Genomic DNA, 22,143 nt, shown 5'->3' with positions numbered 1-22,143 from the left:
CTCTCTCTCCCTCTCTTTCTCTCAAAATAAATAAATAAACTTAAAAAAAAAAAAAGAAACGTATTTTCATTTCTAAATCCAGAGAACCTACTCTCAGCCAGTAGAAGCACCGCTGAGAGGGACCTTCAGAATATGGTGGCGTGATTCTCGCTAAGGGTAGTTGAAGAGAAAGTCTCTGCAGTTCTCCTTCACAGGCTTTACCCTGTGGGATCGGACGCAGACACCTAGACTAGAAGCAGCCTGTCCAGGCTTGCAGGAGTCGGGAAGGGACAGGGTGTGCCCCAGATCAGTCTTTCTTATCAAGCTCAGCAGCTCTATTCTTAGACCCGTCTACTCTGGAGTCCGGCCAGGCTTGGAGATGATACGGTGGAACCATTTTTAGCTGCAGGGGCCTTGCCAACTGGTGGAATTAGAGGAGTAAAAATGTCCATTGCAGAAGCTGATTCGGTAACGCTTCATTTCATTCACTTCTTCATTCCCTCAGTGTTAATTGGGAGCCATGCGCCTGACCCTGATCCAAGTGTGGGCGGTCAAAGACCATAAGCCAGTGCTGCAGAGTGCCAGCACCACACTAGGTGCTTGGTGGTTTAAATCTGAACCTCACAACCACCAGGAGTTGGTACTATTAGTATACCCATTTTACCAATGAAGGAACTAAGACAGCAAGAATTAAGTGACTAACAGATGTTGGCAAGGATGCACGGCATCCTTTTGCTCTGCCGGTGGGAATGCAAACTGGAGCAGCCACTCCGGAAAACAGTACGGAGGGTGCTCAAAAAGCTAAAAATAGAGCTACCCTGCGACCCAGCAATTGCACTACTAGGGATTTATCCACAGGATACAGGTGTGCTGTTTCGAAGGGACACGTGCGCTCTAATGTCTGTAGCAGCGCCATTGACAATAGCCAAGGTATGGCAAGGGCCCAAATGTCCATCAACAGATGAATAAAAAAGATGTGGTATATATACACAATGGAGCATTACGCGGCAATCAAAAAGCATGAAAATCTTTCATTCTGTGGGTGGAACTAGAGAGTATTATGCTAAATGAAATCAGTCAGAGAAAGACAAACATCATGGGACTTCCTTAATATGGAATTGAAGATACAAAACAGATGAACATAGGGGAAGGGAAGCAAAAATAATATAAAAAGAGGGAGGGGGACAAAACATAAAAGACTTAAATATAGAGAACAAACTGAGGGTTGCTGGAGGGGTTGTGGGTGGGGGGATGGGCTAAATGGGGAAGGGGCGTTGAGGGAGACACTTGTTGGGATGAGCACTGGGTGTTCTACATAGGGGACGAATCCCCGGAATCTACTCCTGAAATCATTATTGCACTATATGCTAACTAACTGGGAGATAAATTAAAAAATAAAAATAAATAAGAAAAAAATAAACATAAACATAAAAAGAATTAAGTGACTAGTCTAAGCCTGTATGGTCAGGGGTGGAGCTAGGAGAGGGCCCCAGACAGCACAGCTCCAGAACCCCCGTGGTCCAGTGCTTCTCCAAAAGGGAAATGAGAGCGTTATTATTCATGACTTCCGGTCTGGGTGGACAAACATTTAAATGAAAAAATGCACTTAAGGGTAATTATTATGATGGAATTGTATAGGAAGTACACATGTGAAAGATGTAGTCCGTGCTTCTGGTTCATAAGAGTTTTGCCTGCGTGTTTAAATGAATAATGGAGCTTGTTTGGGGTGGGCGGGGAGATATGTTCATTTTCTGACATTTTCAGATTGAGATGCCTATAGATGATCCAGGTCGAAATTTCTATTAGGTTTCTGCATTATCTGGCCTAAATATGTGAGAGTCTGTAGCGTCAAGGTGGTGACCGCAGCCACGGAAGTGAATGAGATCGCCAGAGAGAAAGGGAGAAGAAGGAGCGCCAGGAGCGAGTCGGTGAGGAAGCACCGGCATTTAAGAGGGCAGACAAAAGAAGAGAAGCTAAGAGAACAGGAGACGGATCAGAGACGTGGCAGGACGGCCAGGGGACAGGGGAGCCTTGGAAGCACAGGGAAGAGATTACTTCAAGGAAGCACTTGGCTGAACCAAATGCTAAGCAGAGGTCAAGTGGGGTGAAGCCCAGAGAGACCAACGGACTTGGCAATCGGGAATTCATTTACGCGGAGACTGAAGATGGAAGGGTGTTATTTCGTTTTTGTGTGTTGGGAGAGATCTGAAGGTGTCTGCAGCTGTTGGGGCAACGAGCCAGTAGAGAAACAGATGAAAAACATCAGAGAGTTAATCGATGATGGGGATAAGGGGCTGCCTCAAGATCAGGGGAGACTGACCGTGGAAAGAGGGGACACTCCTTCGCTTAGTACTGAAGGAAAGGAAGGGTATGGGTGCAAACGGGCGACTATTCACGTTCGGGGAGGGGTGGTGGAGGAGGACCGCTGTGCTTGTTCAGGGCAGGGAAAGCATCAGAGGCTGCCCTTCTAAAGGGTGTGATTCGTGTGAAGATGAACACCAGCGCTGAGGCCGCAGGGGGAGGGGGCTGTGGTTGGAGATGCCAGCCCCAGGGCCACGGTGCAGATGCCGCTGTGGTAACAACAGAGCAGACATACAATCTAGGGGAAACTTCTACTTGCCAAGTCAGATGTGTGGTGGCTGAACGTCGAACTGACTCCTGTTTAATGCTTTGATGACAAGGAAAATGAAATCTCCCATCACAAAAAACTTGCTACAATACTGAAAATTATTCTGGACTTTTCAATGCTTACTCGGCATGGTTTCTTCATTGTCTTTATCGTGGGTAATTTGAGATTTAAAATTTTCTAACCCCTAATAAAACACATCATGATATAATTTTCTCAGGAACCAGCGAAGGAGATGAATTGTTCATATGAGCTGGAGTGATGTTCATAACATATAACAACTGGAATGGGCAGTGGCCAGTTAGAATGGAGGCTTTCTGCACACATCTAGGCATGGGGCGGGGGCAGGGGCAGGCCTGGCTTCCCTTTATATGTCGATGGGGCACAGGGCACTTTTTATTGAGATATGTGGGGACAGGGGCAAGGCCAGCAGTCCAGCAGACGGAACAGCATCTAGGCACTTGATGTCTGGATTATTTTGGCCACTCGTTGGTTAGTGGTTACACGATAACGTGGTCCAGATTTTACAAAGAACACTCTAGGGTAAAAAAGTCTTCTCCGTGTTCAGGTCTATAATTTAAGAATCATATTTTATTCTCCTAAATCTTTTACTAATTAGTTTGTGGGATTTAGGATTAAAACCTGCCTTTCTGAAGAACCGAGTCAAAAGTGTTCTCTTTCTAGTTAAAAGTGACCATAATTATGGAATTGTGGTATTCTTCTTTCACTCACTAAATATCCCCTCGACCTCCTACACTCTTTCCTCATTGTCTTTGGTCTTCATCCATCACTAGAGCAGCTGGAGAGAACTAGGTACTCTAGGATCTTTTTTTTTTTTTAATTTTTATTTAATTTATTTTTTTAATTTACATCCAAGTTAGTTAGCATATAGTGCAACAATGATTTCAGGAGTACATTCCTTAATGCCCCTTTCCCATTTAGCCCACAACCACTCCAATAATCCTCTGTTTGTTCTCCATATTTAAGAGCCTCATGTTTTTGTCCCCCTCCCTGTTTTTATATTATTTTTTTGCTTCCCTTCCCTTATGTTCATCTGTTTTGTCTCTTAAAGTCCTCATATGAGTGAAGTCATAATACCCTCTAGTTCCATCCACGTAGTTGCAAATGGCAAGATTTCATCCTTTTTGATTGCCGAGTAATAACTCCATTGTATATATGTACCACATCTTCTTGATCCATTCATCCATCAATGGACATTTGGACCCTTCCATACTTGGGCTATTGTCGATAGTGCTGCTATAAACATTGGGGTGCATGTGCCCCTTCTAAACACACACCTGTATCCCTTGGATAAATACCTAGTAGTGCAATTGCTGGGTCGTAGGGTAGTTCTATAAGATCTTTATAACTAACTCAAGCATAATAGCCATCATTTACTTATTTATTATTTATTAGCCGAACCAGTGTGGCTATTTATTATCATTTATTTATGTATGAGTCACACACGTGTGCTAAACGGTTTATGTTAATTGTCCCATTTCTCCCCCAACAAGTCTGAGGCAGTGATAGTGGCCATTTCCATCTTACGACTGAGGAGAACTGGGATCCAGAGAGAGAAAATCGCCTGCCAAAGGTCATGGAGTTTAGTGACGGAGCAAGGTTCTGAACCTCGGCCTCAGATTCTAGGGCCATGAATATCTAGTTCTTAACTTCTAGGCTGTGAATATTACTTTTTCCATAGCATGTTACACCTGGAAAGAAATAGAGTGATCCTCTAGTCCAATCAACTGAGAAAAGAGGAAGCCTAGGTCCAAGGATGTGAGGTTACTAGTTCAAGAGCCCACAGATGCAGCCTGATAGAGGGAGAATACAACAGCTCTTCCGATCCACGGATCGGTCACTGCTCTTGTCCTAGACTCTTGCAGCTTCATCTGGTACCTTCCACTGGAGGATATGTGGTTCTACAAATGTCTGTACTCTGCAATGAATTTCCAAATTCCAGATTTACCTGTTTCTGGGGCTGGGTGTTCCCCTCCTCCTCGATCGCTCTTTGATTCAAAAATATAATTTTTTTCTTTTCTGTTCTTCCCTGAGGAACCACTATCTACAGAAAACAGAGAGAACATATGTCAAAGGTACATCAGAAACTTTAGGAAACAGACATGAAAATATAGCCTCATCTATTTTTCTTAGGATGGATTTAAAGAACTTGTAAAATTTATTACTCTTGTAAATGTAGGTCTGTGTTTGATATTAAAACACTAGGTAACTAACATGACCAGAGTATGGGACGAGAACAAAACCGCTGGACAGAGAAAGGGGAAAAGGCACCTAGCACTCTGGAGAAGGAAGGAAAGACGTCAGCTAGAAAAGTCACGGGTGATCTCTGCAATCCATACCATGAAAAGCAGAAACGTCCACAAAAGTTTTTCTTTAAAAAATGAAGAGTGAGCTTGCATAAGCCACTCAGACAAGTCGTTTGACTTTCTCACCTCAGCCCTACTTGGCGGGTATTCATTGCTCTTTGTTTTCCACTTGGGTCAGAGAGGCTTGGTACTTGCCCGGGTTCTTTTTGAGTAGTAAGCGGGTCACAGGGCTGGGATTTAAACTCAGGCGTGTCTAACTGCTTGTTGGTGGAAAACAGCATTTCTGGTGTAATGATATGTTGTTAATTATTTACTCTATCCAGTTGTATTACACTATTGAGAGTGACTAGTAAGAAAGATCAAACCTTAGGACTTTCATCCCAGGTCTGATAAGCCATGGCCGTACCACCGAATCATTTCCCATCTGGGAATTTACAGCATTTGTGTGCTTATTACATTGGCAAGATGATGATTAAGCTAATGGAGTTGCCCTCGTGCTATGGTGTGATCTCAAATGAGCTTGGGGATAATATAATCCTCAGTGACAGTAAATAGAAAGGATGAGCTGACATGAGGAATTCTACTGAGAAGCAAAAGCTTAAAGCTTCTTTACTCCTATGTCATCTACAGATCTGTTCGCAACACCTGCAACTGAAATAAGCCTACTTAAAGGTAGTATTTATAAAACTCTTCGGAATCTGTACTAAGTGATATGCCTGGATTTACTAAGGATCACAAAACTCAACAGGATGATGGAAAATTATAAAGTTATTGCAGGTACCTACTAGGGCCAGAAAGCCAGGACTTGAAGAGATGGTTGCAGTCACGTGCTTGTGCTGTTAAAGAGAAGAGACTGCAAATGCGTGTGTTTCATTAAGGCATCCTTCAAGTTCCTTTTCACTCAGCCCTGCAAGCCATCAGTAGCTGAATCACACAGACCATCTCCACGACACTCTGAAATATCCTCGACTACGGTGCCTCTTCTCTGTCCTCAACTGCCACAGCCTTAGGTCTGTGTCACCTTTCACTCAAGCACTCTGCGTGCAGACATTGCTACTGGAACACGTCTGCAAAGGCCCCTCATCCCCACTCGCTCGGCATATCAGTGCGAGGAGGTTAACTCACATTTGCTTCTCACGGCCAAGGCCACAGCAGGCTCCCTACCTTCTGCCGTGCTTTGTCACGTTACTCTAAAAGGCACCATACACGCCGCCTGCAGATAGCCAGTAACCTGGGCTGTCCTCCATAAACCGCGGGCCCGAAGAGAATGAGAGATGCAAGTAAGGCAGGAGCAATTCTTGTGGGCCAGAGAATCAGAGTTACCTGGCAGGCTGATTGCTATCACTGTCCACTGGACTGTAGTGCTGGAAGCCCCCTCCCAACCAGAACGGTGAGGGGAGGGAACGGAAGAAGAGCAGGCAGTGGGAGACTGTAAGAGAGTGACCCCGGGGAGGCACCGGGCAGAGCCAGCCAGGGAACGGCTCTTAACTGTGGCGGGCCCGCCAGGTGTTGGGACTGCTCGGCTCACGGACAAAGGGATTGCTGCCTGGAGCTGGAGACCTTTCCCAGCAGGATGGGGACAGGGATACTGCATTGAAGCCATGGGGCTGCTGGGGCCCTGGGGCCATCGAGAGCCCGGGCTGTCCTCCACCTGGCAAGCTGATTCCAACACCTTTGGATTTTGTGGATCAATCCAAAATTCAAAATGATTCTTGGGGCCAAGTTAGGGTCAATTTTTTATTTTGCCAAATAAAGACAGTAAAAGAAATGGCCATTTAAGAAGGCCATTGCTGGGGGCGCCTGGGTGGCTCAGTCGGTTGAGCGTCCGACTTCGGCTCAGGTCATGATCTCACAGCTCGCCCCGCGTCGGGCTCTGTGCTGACAGCTCGGAGGCTGGAGCCTGCTTCGGATTCTGTGTCTCCCTCTCTCTTGGCCCCTGACCTACTTGCATTCTGTCTCTGTCTCTCTCAAAAATAAACATTAAAAAAAATTAAAAAAAAAAGGCCATTGCCTTCACTTCATTATAAAGTAAGGAAATGTGTAACCCACAAAACATGAAGAGTTTAATACATAAAAAGGATAGCTCTTCGAATTGAATGAATGTAGTCTTATTAAAAAAACTCCCTGCATTGTCCTTATTTTTCTCATTTTGCCATGAATGGATGAAAGCTTTATTATGGATGGATATTGATCCTTCTTCGACTGGCTTTGGAGACCAAATTCTCTTACTCTCCTTTTTTAAAAAAATTTTTTTCTTATGTTTATTCTTGAGAGAGAGAGAGAGAGACAGCACATGCATGAGTGGGAGAGTGTCAGAAAGAGAGGGAGATAGAGAATCAGAAGCAGGCTCTGTGCTGTCAGCACAAAGTTCCACACGGGGCTCAAACCCACAAACCACGAGATCATGACCTGAGCCGAAGTTGGACACTCAACCGACTGAGCCACCCAGGTGCCCTGTTCCTCTCCTTCTTGATTCCACCTGTCCAGATGCTTCAGCAGGGTTTTCAAGGTTCTCCATATTGCCCTCTATTCCCGGCAAACTCCCTTCACTTTGGGTAGCTGGGATCTCCTGCTTCAATAATTGTCACTCTCAAACCCATTTTCTCAGGCTATTAATTAGAGCCCTTGTTTTCCATGTATTCAAACTCTTTCTGCACATTCTTCACAGCATAGCAGAATGTCCATGCCTATCACAGGTGGGGACCACCTGTCCACCAGGCACAATGGGCATCGAACCTGGGGCTTGCAAAAATGTTTCAGTTTAATTTCTCTTAAAATCACAAGAAAACAGGGGTGCCTGGGTGGCTCAGTTGGTTAAGTGTCCAATTTTGGCTCGGGTCATGGTCACATGGTTCGTGAGTTCAAGCCCCGCGTTGGGCTCTGTGCTGATAGCTTGGAGCCTGGAGCCTGCTTTCGATTCTGTGTTTCCCTCTCTCTCTCTCTCCCCCTCCCCTGCTCGTACTCTTTCTCTCTCTCTCTCAAAATTAAATAAACATTCAAAAAAATCACAAGAGAACAATGGATATAATAATAACAATAATAATAATAATAATAATAATGCATATATGATAGTGAATGTAGCCTGTGTTATATTAATCTCTACACCAACACAGTCATAAAGTTTAATATTTCGGGGTTTTCTTTAACAGGCCCATGAAAGTCATAATGCAGATCTACAAGTAGCCAATCCTGACTACTCTAGTACTCACAGATGTCTTCCCTTTTTTTAAAGCTTATTTATTTATTTTGAGAGAGAGAGAGAGAGAGAGAGAGAGAGAGAGTGAGAGTGTGCACGGGAAGGGCACAGAGAGAGGGAGAGAGACTCCCAGTCAGGCCCTGCACTGACGTGGGGCTCAATCTCTTGAACCGTGAGATCACGACCTGAGCTGAAATACAGAGCTCGCTGCTCAACCGACTGAACCACCCAGGTGCCCCCAGATTCTCATCCTTTTGCACTTCTAATGCCCTAACATAAAATACCATACAAGCAGGTCTTAAGGGAACTGTAGCTGCTTCCTGTCTCTGTAGCTAAGAGAAAAGATCCTTGAACACTGTGAGGCTTGCTGCCAAAGCCATCATCCCCTTGGGGCTGGGGTTAGACCGCTGAGTTAAATTCTGGCTTTATCACTTCCTAGCTGTGTGACCCAGTCTGAGTTCTTCACTTCTCTGTGACTCAGTGTCTTCATCCATAAAATGCTGCTAATGATTTCTGCATATCACCAGGTTGCTATTAAGACCAAAGAAGCAGGGGCGCCTGGGTAGCTCAGTTGGTTGAGCATCGGCTCTTGGTTTCGGCTCAAGTCCTGATCTCACAGTTTGTGAGTTCAAGCCCTGTGTTGAGCTCTGGGCTGGCAGTGCAGAACCTGCTTGGGATTCTCTCTCCCTGCCTCTCTCTCTCTCTCTCTCTCTCTCTGCCCCTACCGTGCTTTCTTTCTCTCTCAAAATAAATAAATAAACTAGGGGGGAAAAAAAAGACCAAAGAAGTCCACAGTGACAGGCACTCAGTAAGTACTATTTCCAATAATAAATCTGGAAGTGGGAAGATCACATGGCTGGGAATTCATGTCCTAGTTTTTAAAAATAATGAGCCAGGAATAAAAACACTGAAATTTACCAACGTCCAATTCTTTTCAGAGGATTAACTCGTTTGTCTTCTATCCAATGTAAAAATACGAAATAACCACATTCACAATCCCCTCCCCCACCCCATCTTTCCACCAAAGATGAGAGATTCTTCACCTTAATTCTGAAGAGAAACTCAGTACTGGGACCACCACTGCGCTGTTTCTATTTTTTATTAGAATTAACTATCTCATAAGCTTGTAGCTCTCTTACCTGAGTTTCCTAGTGAGTGCTCCAGCGAAAATTCATCTAGCACTAACAGTTACTGAGAGACATAAATTATATTTACGTACGATATCTCACGCACTACGTATAGCAACACTGTGAGAAGATATGATTATCCTCTTTCAAGCAAGGAAACACAGTTCGGAGAAGTTAATTACCTGGACACTAGTACCAGGTGGTGCTGGGATTAGAACCCAGGACCGATCCACAGCAGGAGCTTGTCTTTCTTTTTTAAAAAATATTTTCTTTAATGTTTATTTATTTTTGAGAGAGAGACAGAGACAGCATGAGAGGGGAGGGCAGAGAGAGAGGGAGACACAGAATCCAAAGCAGGCCCCAGGCTCTGAGCTGTCAGCACAGAGCCCAGCATGGGGCTTAAACTCACAAACAGCGAGATCATGACCTGAGCTGAAGTCAGATGCTCAACCGACTGAGACACCCGGACACCCAGAGCAGGAATTTTCTACTGAACCAAACTGCTCTCAAAGTCACAGATCCAAGAACTTAGAGTTTATACTGTATCCATTTACTCATATCCAGGCAAATCAAAAATAACTAGGCAAAATCACAAATTGAAATATTTCCTTAGGATGTCTGAGATAAAGCTCTCTATTAAGGATGAAAGCAAAGAAATAGGTTAATTGTAGTTAGAAAGGGGATCTTGCCTTGGAGATGGGTTCATTTGAAAGTAAACATATTCATTCTGGATCTTCAGTTGTCAGATTTGAAGAGTATTTTCTTAAATGCCCTCACTCCTGGGGAGAGGAAGCCAGTGCTGTGGGAGGTGGGCGAGCTCAGGCATTAGGGAGAGGACAGTACACACAGGAGACTTAAGAAGCCACAGTTGCCACAGACTCTAGAATTTCCAGGGGACGTACCCTGCCCGAGTTGGTATTTGAAATGTGAATTTCTGTTTTCTACATTTCAGGGAGGAATTCACTGTCATTTCCAGACTGCCTGATTCACTTTTCCTGGACACCAACGTATGGAACACCATAGAGAAATGCTTCATTCCACACGTGCTATCATAGGCTCTCCCCAGAGTGGCAAGTCAGAACAAACGAGACAAAGATGGAATTTGCTTCTGCAAATAACTCATTTTGGTAATGATCCTTTTAGAAAAGTTAATGTCTTAGGAAATTATTTTTCCCCTCTTCTGAATGACCTATTGTGTTAATGTGTACCATGCATAGCCATGCACTCACAGAAGGAGTTGGAAGCTGCACAGAAGTTGCTTTAAATTTATTTTCAGTCACCACTGCACATGCAAGCATGTTCTGGAAGGAAGGTGGAAACACTAGCTAGAAAAGTGATTACAATACGGGCCTGCCTTCCAGAATGTACTATGGCTTCCTGTGACCACCTGCCAACTAACACAGACAACAGAATCGTTCTTTCTCACTATTCACTGGTAGACCACACCGCATGTCAACAGAGTAGGTAAGAAGGAGCTCTCTTCAGGAAATGTTCTGGATTATACTAGGACAAGATCCATTCATCTGAGGAAACAGTTGACTCCTGCCATCATGTGGGAGCATAATGTTATTCATCAGGCTTCAACAAATTCAAACTACCTTCCCAGACGTGTTATTTCAGAAGTTCAGAATGGCTTCTCAATAAGAGGAGACAGGCCAGCAGAACGAAAAAATGAAATAGCCATGAAAAACACAGGGCACATGAAAAAACTCTTTTGAGTATCCTTTATAAGGATAGCCTCTCTGGATAAAACACCTCCCATAACGATGCGAAGGTCGCAGGTGCTCACTCTGGCTACCTCCGGAGAGAAGTGAAACAGTGAGGCTTTGGCATGTTTAGCAGGGACATCGGAGACAGTGCAGGCAGAACCCCATGTGTCCATACAGAGACCAGGCATTCTCCCAAGTCCACGCTTCAGTTTGGATCCTTAAAGAACTTGGTTGACCTGCCGGGCTGGACATGAATTCTCAACTTCCAAAAAAAATGGATTCAAGGGGTGCCTGGGTAGCTTGGTTAAGCGGCCTACTCTTGATTTCAGCTCAGGTCCTGATCTCACAATTCGTGAATTCGAGCCCCTGCTTCAGGCTCCTCGCTCACGAGCCTGCTTTGGACCCTCTGTCTCCCTCTCTCCACCCCTCCCTCACTTGTGTGTGCACACATGAGCGTGCACTCTCTCTCTCTCAAAAATAAATAAACGTTAAAAAAATTTTTTTTAATAATAAAAAAAAAAAGGATTCACTGTGAATGTGGATACACCACTTTTCGAGCACTCTGCAGTGCTGGACATCTGATTTCTTTCCTCCGGCCAGCTCCGATAGAAAGAGGACAGCCTTGTTAATAAATGACTTGGGCCACACAGGGAACAGGCCCTACAGATGCAGCCACATCTCACAACAGTTCAGCCATTGAGTCACCGCGTGCTGAACAAACAAACACAGGCACCACCGCGGCTCTGAGCGGGCGAGCGGACATTCACTGTGTGACTGGATATTGGCACAGGTCCTTAATTTTATCCTTAGTAACACGCTTGGGATGAATTCCCAAGTGTGGGATAACTGAATCAGGGCGCATACAGATTCAATGCTTCAGAAACTGCCCTCTAGAAGATTGTACTGGGTTCAGTCCCACCAAGAGCACCTGAGTCTTGTTTCTCTGTGCTCCATACTATTGGCTCCATATTATTGGCAAGGTAATAATAGTTTTTCACCTGTGCCAAGGTGAAAAACCGCATCTCATTACTTTCCGTACTATATTATCAGTATTAATGATAGTATCTCTTTAACATATCTTCAGTGAGTTAAGTTTTTTATCCTTACGAGATGCCTGTAGGGGAAGGAAGTGGCAGAAAATTCAACTTGTCCTTATTATATTAGCTGATGATCCTTGTAAAATCCAGGCACAGGTCACAAATAGGAATGCATTTTTATTTATTTATTTATTTTATTAGTTTTTTAAATGTTTGTTTATTTTGAGAGAGAGCAGAGGAGGGGCAGAGAGAGAGGGGGAGAGAGAATCTCAAGCAGGCTCCACGCTGTCAGCACAGAGTCTGACCCGGGGTTCAAACTCACAAACCATGAGATCATGACCTGGGCCGAAATCAAGAGACGGAGGCCCAAATGACTGAGCCACCCAGGTGCTCTGGTGATGCATTTAAAAAAAATTTTTTTTGGGGGGGGCGCCTGGGTAGCGCAGTCGGTTAAGCGTCTGACTTCAGCCAGGTCACGATCTCGCGGTCTGTGAGTTCGAGCCCCGCGTCGGGCTCTGGGCTGATGGCTCAGAGCCTGGAGCCTGTTTCCGATTCTGTGTCTCCCTCTCTCTCTGCCTCCCCCGTTCATGTTCTGTCTCTCTCTGTCCCAAAAATAAATAATAAAAAATGTTGAAAAAAAAAACATTAAAAAAAATAATAATAAAAATAAAAAAAATTTTTTTTAACATTTTTATTTATTTTTAAGAGAGAGAGAGAGAGAGAGACAGAGAGAGGCAGAGAGTCAGAGTGCAAGCGGGAGGGGGCAGAGAGAGAGGGAGACACAGAATCAGAAGCAGCCTCCAGGCTTTTATTTCTTTTTCCATCCATTTCCCCAACCACCTCCCTTCTAGCACCTATCAGCATGTTCTCTGTATTTAGGAGTCCCTTTGTTTGTTTCCTTTTTTGTTTGTTTGCTTTGTTTCTTAAAAATGTTTTTCTTTTTGGGGCACCTGCCGTGGCTCAGTCTGTTGAGCGTCCAACTTTGGCTCAGGTCATGACCTCACAGTTCATGAGTTCGAGCCGCACATCGGGCTCTGTGCTGACAGCTTTGAACCCGGAATCTGTTTCAGATGCTGTGTCTCCCTCTCTCTCTGCCCCTCCCCCACTCACACTCTGTCTCTGTCTCTCTCTCAAAAATAAATAAACATTAAAAAAAATTTGTTTTTAAAGTTTTTGTTTTGGGGGTTCCTGGGTGGTTAAGCGTCCAACTTTGGCTCATGGTCTTTCTATTTGTGAGTTCAAGCCCCACATGGAGCTTGCTGCTATCAGTGAAGTGCCTGCTTTGGATCCTGCCATCCCCCTCTCTCTGCCCCTCCCCCCCCTCAAAGAAATAAACACTGAGAAAGAAGTTTTGGTCTTTGATGGGCATGTAATAACACACATAAATACTCCTGAGAAAAAGAAAAGTTTCATAAACATAATGTGTTCCTAATTTGTTAAAAGTGAATAAATGTCCAAAAAACTATTAGAACTGATAAATGAATTCAGTAGAGTTGCAGGATACAAAATTAATATACAAAAATCTGTTGCATTTATAAATACTAATAATGAAGTAGTAGAAAGAGAAATTAAGGAAAAAAATCCCATTTACAATTGCACCAAAAAGAATAAAATACTTAGGAATAAACTTAATCAAGGAGGTAAAAGACTTAAACTCCAATAACTATAAAACACTGAAGAAAGAAACTGAAACTGACACAAACAAATGGAAAGATACACCACGCTCATGGACTGGAAGAACAAATATTGTTAAAATGTCTATACTACCCAAAGCAATCTACAGATTTAATGCAATCCTCTCAAAATACCAATAACATTTTCCACAAAACTATAACAAATAATCCTAAAATGTATATAAAATCAAAGAAGATCCCAAATAACCAAAGCAAACGTGAGAAAGAAGAACAAAGCTGGAGGTATCATAATCCCAGATTTCAAGATATACTACAAAGCTGCAGTAATCCAAACAGTATGGTACGAACACAAAAATAGACACATCGATCAATGGAACAGGATAGAAAATCCAAAAATAAACCTACAACTATATGGTCAAAGGAAGCAAGAATATACAAGGGGGAAAAGGCAGTCTTTTCAATTAATGGTGTTGGGAAAACTGGACAGCCACATGCAAAAGAATGAAACTGGACCACTTTCTTACACCATACACAAAAATGAACTCAAAATGGATTAAGGACCTAAATGCGAGACCCGAAACCATAAAACTCCTAGAAGAAAACATAGGCAGTAATATCTTTAATGCTAGCTATAGAAACATTTTACTAGATGTGTTTCCTTAGGCAAGAGGAAAAACAAACAAACAAATAAAAGTATTAGGACTACACCAAAGTAAAAAGCTTTTCATGGCAAACAAAGCCATCAACAAAATGATAAGGCAACTTACTGAATGGGAGAAGGTATTTGTGAATGACATATCAAGTAATGGGTTAAAATCCAAAATATATAAAGAACTTAATAAGCCTAAGACCCTCCCCCAAAAGCCCACAAAGAATCTGATTAAAAATGGGCAGAATAGACATATTCCCATAGAAGACATACAAGTGAACCACAGACCCATGGAAAGATGTTCAACATAGCTAATCATCAGGAAAACATAAATCAAAATCACAATGTCAGAATGGCTAAAAACAAAAAAGATAAGTAATAACAAGTGTTGATGAGGACACGTTAAAAAAGGAATCTTCGTATTCCGTTGGTGGGAACATGAACTGGTAAAGTCACTGTGGAAAACAATATGGAAATTCCTCAAAAAATTAAAAATAGATTACCATATGATCCAGTAATTCCATTACTGGGTGTTTACCCAAAGAAAACAAAACACTAATTTGAAAAGATATATGTGTCCCTGTTTACTGTGGCATTATTTACAATAGCCAAGATATGGAAGGAACACAAGTGCCCCTCCAAAGATGAATGGATAAAGACGTGTGTGTGTGTGTGTGTGTGTGTGTGTGTGTGTGTGTGTATGTAATGGAATATTACTCAGCCATAAAAAGGACAAAATCTTGCCATTTGCAACAACATGGATGAACCCAGAGAGTATAATGCTAAGTGAAATAAGTCAGCGAAAGACAAATACCATACAATTTCACTCATATGTGGAAATTAAGAAACAAAACAAGTGAACAAAGAAAAAAAGAAACAAAAACAAAAACAGACTTAAATACAGAGAACAAACTGGTGGTTGAGGGAGGGGAACTGCCTGGGGGATGGGTGAAGTTGGTGAAGGGGATTAAGAGTAAACTTATCATGATGAGCAGGGAGCAATGCATAGAATTATTAAATCATTATATTGTATGCCTGAGACTACAACACTGTATATTAATTATGCTAAGGTAAAAAGTGAATAAATGTGTGCATGTATGTGTATAAATGAAAGTGACCAGAAAAAATGCAACAGAATATTAATGGTGAGTTTTGCTACATGGGCTGATTTACCCATTAGGTGGCAGTACTAACAAAGGTATAGACCCAGCTTAGGCATTTGAAAGCACCTAGTCTAAACTGTCCAACAAAAGTATACCCTTCATGGAATATTTCTGTGGACATATCTGTACAGATGCACTTAAAATCTAAACAGTAGATGGGGCGCCTGGGTGGCTCAGTCAGTTAAGCATCTGACTTTGGCTCAGGTCATGATGTCATAGTTCGTGGGTTTGAGCCCTGCGTGGGGCTCTGCTGAGAGCTCAGAACCTGGAGCCAACTTCAGATTCTGTGTCTCCCTTTCTCTGCCACTCCGTGACTCGTGCTCTTACCTGCGCGTGCACGCTCACATTCTCTCTCTCCCTCAAAAATAAACAAACATTAAAAAAAAAGAATATATGAAAAAAACTAAACATTAGATAAACAAGACTAGAAAAAAATATACCAAACTACCAAAAGTTGTTTTCAGTAAAGAGTGGTATTTTAAATTATTTTCCTTTTTTATTATTTGCATCTTCTGCATAGAACAAAAGAATTTCATAAAGAAGTTATTAAAGTAGCGACAGATTATTTCTGTATATAAGGTATGCAGAGTTTGAGTACTGAAAAGACATTTACAAAGGCGTACAGAAATGTGATATTCTATATTTCTGTCTCTTGTCACAAGCAATACAAATGTGCAAAAACAAATTTAAGATGACAGAATGTTAATGTTTCAGCAGTGTGAACGTAGACAAGATTCTTATTAGCCTTATTAGTGAAAACAAAAAAGTTACAGATTTCGTTAATTGGGAACATAGGACTGAAGTGCTCGCACAAGCAACCATTTCAATATGATGTAGATTCTCTTTACTCACATTCACTAGCTTAGTGCGAAGAGGGTTATGCTGCTTCATCTCAAAATAACCTAAAATTTCATACGTAGGGCATTTGTTTTCTTAACACAGGTGTTGAAATTTCCTAATTCGAACGTACTTACTAATAAATGTACAGGTAGCCCTGGAGTATATATGAATGTATGAATGTATTTAGTAGGTGTTCCTTAGTATAAATAATCAGTGCAAATGTCAGATGGGGTGGGTTTTTTGTTTGTTTGTTTGTTTTTTCCTTTTTGGCCACAGTTTTCATTTTAACTCTCTTCTTTGTTTTATTTCCATAACACTCTTCAAATATAACCTTCATTTTGAGCCCAGCGTCACTGGAGAAAATGAGGCTGTTTGCGGAGAAGCTGTTGAGGTCCTTACCTGGCATCACAGGATCAGTCTGACTCTCTGGTCCCCAAAAAGTGGAATGATTCCTCTTCTCTGTGTTTGATACCACCAGTGGCTGGTTTGGGACAGTCACCTTCTGGGACTTTTCCAAGAAGGAGCCTCCTGCTACATCTTTGATTGGTCCTGTGATTCTAGGCTGGGCAGTTGCTGTGTGGGTCACCGTCTTCCGGTCAAGGCTCACTGAAGGATACAGGAGCTATCGTTAGCCGCTGGGTTTCTTTTCTGAACTGTAATTAAAAGCACTAAATTTGCAGTAGATTCAAAGCCATGGATACTTGGGAATAATAACCATCTAAGCCACGTTAGAGCCCCATAAAAATTACTCTCTTCTTTTCGAATGGGTAAACTGTTTTCTCTTCTTCCAATAACTGGCTTTCTAAATGTCACAAATAATTTGACAAAAACAAAGCTTAAGAGGTGCCTGGGTGGCTCAGGTGGTTAAGCGTCCGATTTTGGCTCAGGCCATGATCTCATGGTTTGTGCGTTTGAGCCCTGCATCGGGCTCTGCTCTGACAGCTCAGAGCCTGGAGCTGCTTCGGATTCTGTGTCTCCCTCTCTCTCTGCCCCTTCCCCCACTCATGCCCTGTCTCTCTCTCTCAAAAATAAATAAACGTCAAAAAAATTAAAACCACAATAACAACAACAAAGCTTAAGCCTGAGGTTTTGAGATTTTACATCCTGCTTCAAAACCAGCAGTTTTTCTTCTTTCTTTCAGTACCCTTTTGTGTATGTAGGTGACATTATAAGACTGGTTTACAGTCCTGACTTAGCTACACCCTAGTACGTCACAATTTTTTCTAGGGGCGCCTGGGTGGCTCAGTCAGTTAAGCGTCTGTCTGACTTCAGCTTGGGTCACGATCTCACGGTTTGTGAGGTCGAGCCCCATCTTGGACTCCGTGCTGACAGCTCAGAGCCTGGATTCTGCTTCAGATTCTGTGTCTCCCTCTCTCTCTGCCCCTCCTAGCTTGTGCTCTGTGTGTCTCTCTCTCAAAAATAGATATTGAAAAAAATTTTTTTTCTAAAAAATTTATCAAAACAAAATCTTAACTCAGTTTAGTTTTTTTAAAAGCATATTCCTCACAGCATTTTTAGGATGAGGAAGAGTCTTTTAGAAAACAAAGCAAATTTTGAAGAAGGTAAGCAATATAAAATATTTGACATTTGCAACTCAGATTAGAGACTTATAGTTAATGGTCATTTAATTTAAGGCATAGCTTATTCACATGAACTTATACCTAAAACTGGGCAGAAAAAGAACAATACTGAATTTGCATTTTATCGTGAAAATAAAGACATCCCGTCTCCCTGCCTTGCCCGAAAAGGCCATGCAGCTGACTCACAGTTATGACAGAAAGCCTCATCGGACCCATCAGGACACTGCTCCACTCCATCGCAAGCCAGCATGATGTCAATGCAGCAGCCGTCATCACAAGAGAAGTGATAGCGTGAGCAAACGTTCGAGCATCCTGTTTGCAAAAAAGTCTCAAGTCACAGGAGTGCCATATCGTCAACACTTCGCTGTGTCACGATTAAGTAAGACTAAATGTACATGGAACATTTTGGGGGAGAGAGATGCACATAACGGGGCAGACACCAACAGTCTGAGCTGGAGCAAAAGGTTGCGAGAAAGGGGTGCCTCCTTGACCCCCTGACTTAACTCTGAGGCATCACATGGGCTCTTGGTCGCGGGGCCGTACTCCAGGCCAGCGCTGCCTACCAGGTGGGAACAGACAAGCAGCAGCTCTGGTCTTCCCCAGCCAGCCCTGGGTTTGCTCCCTCACGTCTCACTCTGCGTTCCTTTGTTCATCCCGTCGACTCTGTGGGCCCCCTAACACTGCCCCCTATCCCGCATGGCATTTGGCTGGCTGAATGTGTTTTATTAGAGACACCATTTTATACATGCTATGTCTTTAGACATGCTATGTCTTGCATTCTTGTTTTCTAAGTGATCATTTTTACTGAGATTAACTTTCGACTATTGAACCCTATTTGTTGACTACCATACATCCCTACCGCCATAAAGAATAAACACAATCTCTAGCTACTGGCTGGTATGAATTTATTTTCTTTAAATAATGAAATTGTCTCCCTTTTGGAGCTGTTAGGTTTTTTTTTTTATGTTTATTTATTTTTGAGATAAACATTTATAATGTTTATTTATTTTTATTTTGCACACACACACACACACACACACACACACACACGTGTGAGCAGGGGAGGGGCAGACAGAGAGGGAGACACAGAATCTGAAGCAGGCTCCAGGCTCTGCGCTGTCAGCACAGAGCCTGACACAGGGCTCGAATTCACGAACTGTGAGACCACGACCTGAGCCAAAGTCGGATGCTTAACCTACTGAGCCACCAGGCACCCCAGGGTTTTTTTTTTTTTTTAAGTTTATTTACTTATTTTGAGAGACAGAGAGCAAGCATGCATACAAGTGGGAGAAGGGCGGAGAGAGAATCCCAAACAGGCTCCGCACTGTTAGCATGTAGCCCAACGGGGGGATTGAACCCACAAACCGCTATATCATGACCTGAGCCAAAGACACACACTCAACCAACCAAGCCACCCAGGCGCCCCTGAAGTGGCTTCAGGCGGCCCTGAAGCTGTTAGGAGTTTTTAATTTACAGTGTAAAGGAGCTACATGTATTTTCTTGAAAGGCATTCCCCTACTCCAGATTAAGCCAACTTTACTAGACTTAGCTACACAACAACTGGGTGACTTTGACACTGGTTGATGCAGAGTAAAGGTATCAGGCTAGACGTAGGTTGTGAGGAACTCCCTAATTTCCCAGGGACACAAGGAACTAGACAATTCTCTCAGGACATGGGAGAATGGTAGATTATGATAATCCACCGAGGCAAATGGTTGAGCATAGTATATAAGTCCAAGTGAAATCTTGGATACATATTCCATTGCATGCAGTTAAACAAGGGCCTGGGAAAGGAGTCTATCTGGGTACAAGGCAATTTGAAGATACCTTGATCCAGGAAGAAGAGAAGAAATGGTGGGAGAAGCTCCTGAGAAAGAAGAGGAAGCAAAGGGCCTCAGTTATGACTGAAAATTTGGTCCTGGAAAGGAGAATCTGCTTCGGTTCCAGGAAAGGAACTCGGAGGAAAAGTGAAGGAAAACTGTGTTACCCTGAATACCAAGCGGGATACAGTTACTGCTCACATTTTTCAGTTCATGACATGGAAATCCTAAATATGTCAAGGTTTTACTTACTACTTGGTAGCTTTTGGAGATAGACTGATATCTGTAACGTATCCATTTATTACTGGATCAGTGGTCTCTAAACTTTTTTGACCATACATCTGATCAATACATATAGTGTTGTATACTATGCATATAGTGTAATAAACACACATCTCCATCTAAAAATAATATGCATGTACCAGCATACTAACATATTAAACATGATATAAAATATACTAAAAATTCAAGGAGGAGATTAAAAATTACTAAAAATATAAGTTCAGGTGTCTTCTTTTCCATCCTACAAATGCCTTTATCTGTGTGTGGGGGGGTTCCTCTTTGGAGACCACTGATCTAGATCATATTGGAAGTGTTTGGTGGCTTGGCATTTGAATAGACTATTTTTCTCAAAGCTTGAAAACATGCAGCCTCTATATCCAAAGATCACCCAAATTATCACATCAGCAGGGGTACTATGCTTGCCTATGTCCCCCAGATGGTGCCACCCCTGGTTACCATTACAGCTGGGTTATTAACTGCAAGACCAATATATATTTATAATAGAAGGGAGAGAACCACCTCTCTGTCCCCATTTCTGGTTTTCAATGTCTCTATGTGATGTTTTATTACTTTAATTCATAGTATGTTATTCCAATCTAGCCAGAGAGTGATTCCAGATAGCAGTTAATAACACAGCCATTCTTTTAAATTTTTTCTTTCTTCCTTTCTTTCTTTCTTCCTTTTTCTTTCTTTCTTTCTTTCTTTCTTTCTTTCTTTCTTTCTTTCTTTCTTTCTTTTGAGAGAGACATAGTGTGAGTGGGGGAAGGACAGAGAGAGAGAGGGAGACAGAATCTGAAGCAGGCTCTAGGCTCTGAGCTATCAGCACAGAACCCGATGTGGGGCTCAAACTCACAGACCGAGAAACCATGACCTGAGCCGAAGTCGGATGCCCAACCAACTGAGCCACCCAGGTGCCCCTTAATTTTCTATAAAAAGTTACATATATAAGATCTATACTCCAGTGGCCTTTCAGTAATCAAAAGTGATGCACATAACTTTCTGCCACTTCAGATACATTTTGTCGTCTTGGAGAAAGGACGGAAGTGTGCAACTGGCAATTTATCTTTGGAGCCCTGGAAAACTGGCCCGAGTCAAGAAACCAGGCAAACACTGGGCTGGTGCAGTGTTAGCTCTCTGCTTGTACTCACACTTCTATCCCTCTCTCCCGCCCAGGCACCTTGGTTGTACAAACCAAAATCCCTTTCAAACTTCTATAGGGATAACGGGATATCCATGCCTTCTTCCTATGAGCTCTTTCTTCCAATAATCGGCACCTGACTTGGTTCCTGCCCAGGCAAGCACTCGATCCCAGGACAGCCCGCTGGGTTCAGTGGTCCTCCGTAGGGAGGGAGTGGCTGGGGCCGATGCCATGTTTCCCATGGCCCTGGTGCATGCCCAGTACACCGAGGTACTAAAAACATGTTTTTAAGTTTGTTTTTTAGTAACCTCTATGCCCAATGTGGGGCTCGAACCCAGAGATCAAGAGTCACACGTTTTTCTGGCTGAGCCAGACAGGCACCCCTCAAAAATGTGTTGAGTAGCTGTCTGGCTCTACTTTGCAGCTGCCATAAATCAACGGCCCTGCTGGAATCTGGGCGGGATCAGACTCCTGACCCGGACGGCTCCTCTCACTTGCCATCACTGCTTCAGAGGGCAACAGTGGGCAGGAAATTGGTGTCACACCAGGCCACAGACAGCAGCCTCCTTCCTCATAGGAGGCTGGAACCTCGGCCGGACGGGGAGTCAGCCAGTCACATTCCGAACACCGATTGCGCTCTGTGTCCCTGTGGAAGGCAAATTATCAGGGGTGCCAAGTCCTTAGGATTCTCAAGTCTTGCTTCATTTTCAATATGCATCCCGACCTATGTTGGATGGAAGACAAGATCAGCCATATGCAGTCATTCTCTGATCTTTTCACCCTTATTCTCCCACTGACTGAGTTATCAGGGATGGCGAAAACATGCGAAGGATGGGTTTTCTGGAGCCATGGTTAGTGAATGTGAAGGCTCACCACGTGGGCGCGGGTGAGCACCTCTGTATGCCCAGTGCCTCGCACAGCTCCTGTGCACCCTGCGGTCCCGCACACACTGACAGAGTCCGCGGACTGAACGACAAGACCCTCAAATACACAGCATCTCTGTACCTCTCCCTGGAGTCGACTGTGGGGGGTTTCC

At 43.2% G+C, this 22,143-nt stretch overlaps 1 protein-coding gene across 1 annotated transcript in view; it reads right to left on the bottom strand.

Annotated features, from left to right (window-relative positions):
• The window catches only part of LRP11 (LDL receptor related protein 11), a gene marked incomplete at its 5' end in the record, with an annotated part of 49,660 nt that overhangs the window by 3,703 nt on the left and 23,814 nt on the right, over positions 1-22,143 (bottom strand). The window contains 3 exons of the mRNA XM_040448624.1: positions 4,575-4,670; positions 16,687-16,893; positions 18,054-18,179. Coding sequence (XP_040304558.1) covers positions 4,575-4,670; positions 16,687-16,893; positions 18,054-18,179 — 429 coding nt within the window. The remainder of the gene's footprint in view (positions 1-4,574; positions 4,671-16,686; positions 16,894-18,053; positions 18,180-22,143) is intronic.

The sequence above is a fragment of the Herpailurus yagouaroundi genome, unplaced genomic scaffold, assembly GCF_014898765.1.
Source record: "Herpailurus yagouaroundi ecotype Mexico unplaced genomic scaffold, PumYag 198, whole genome shotgun sequence".
NCBI lineage: Eukaryota > Metazoa > Chordata > Mammalia > Carnivora > Felidae > Herpailurus > Herpailurus yagouaroundi.
Note: the sequence above shows the minus strand (reverse complement) of the source record. Positions and strands in the feature narration are given on the sequence as shown.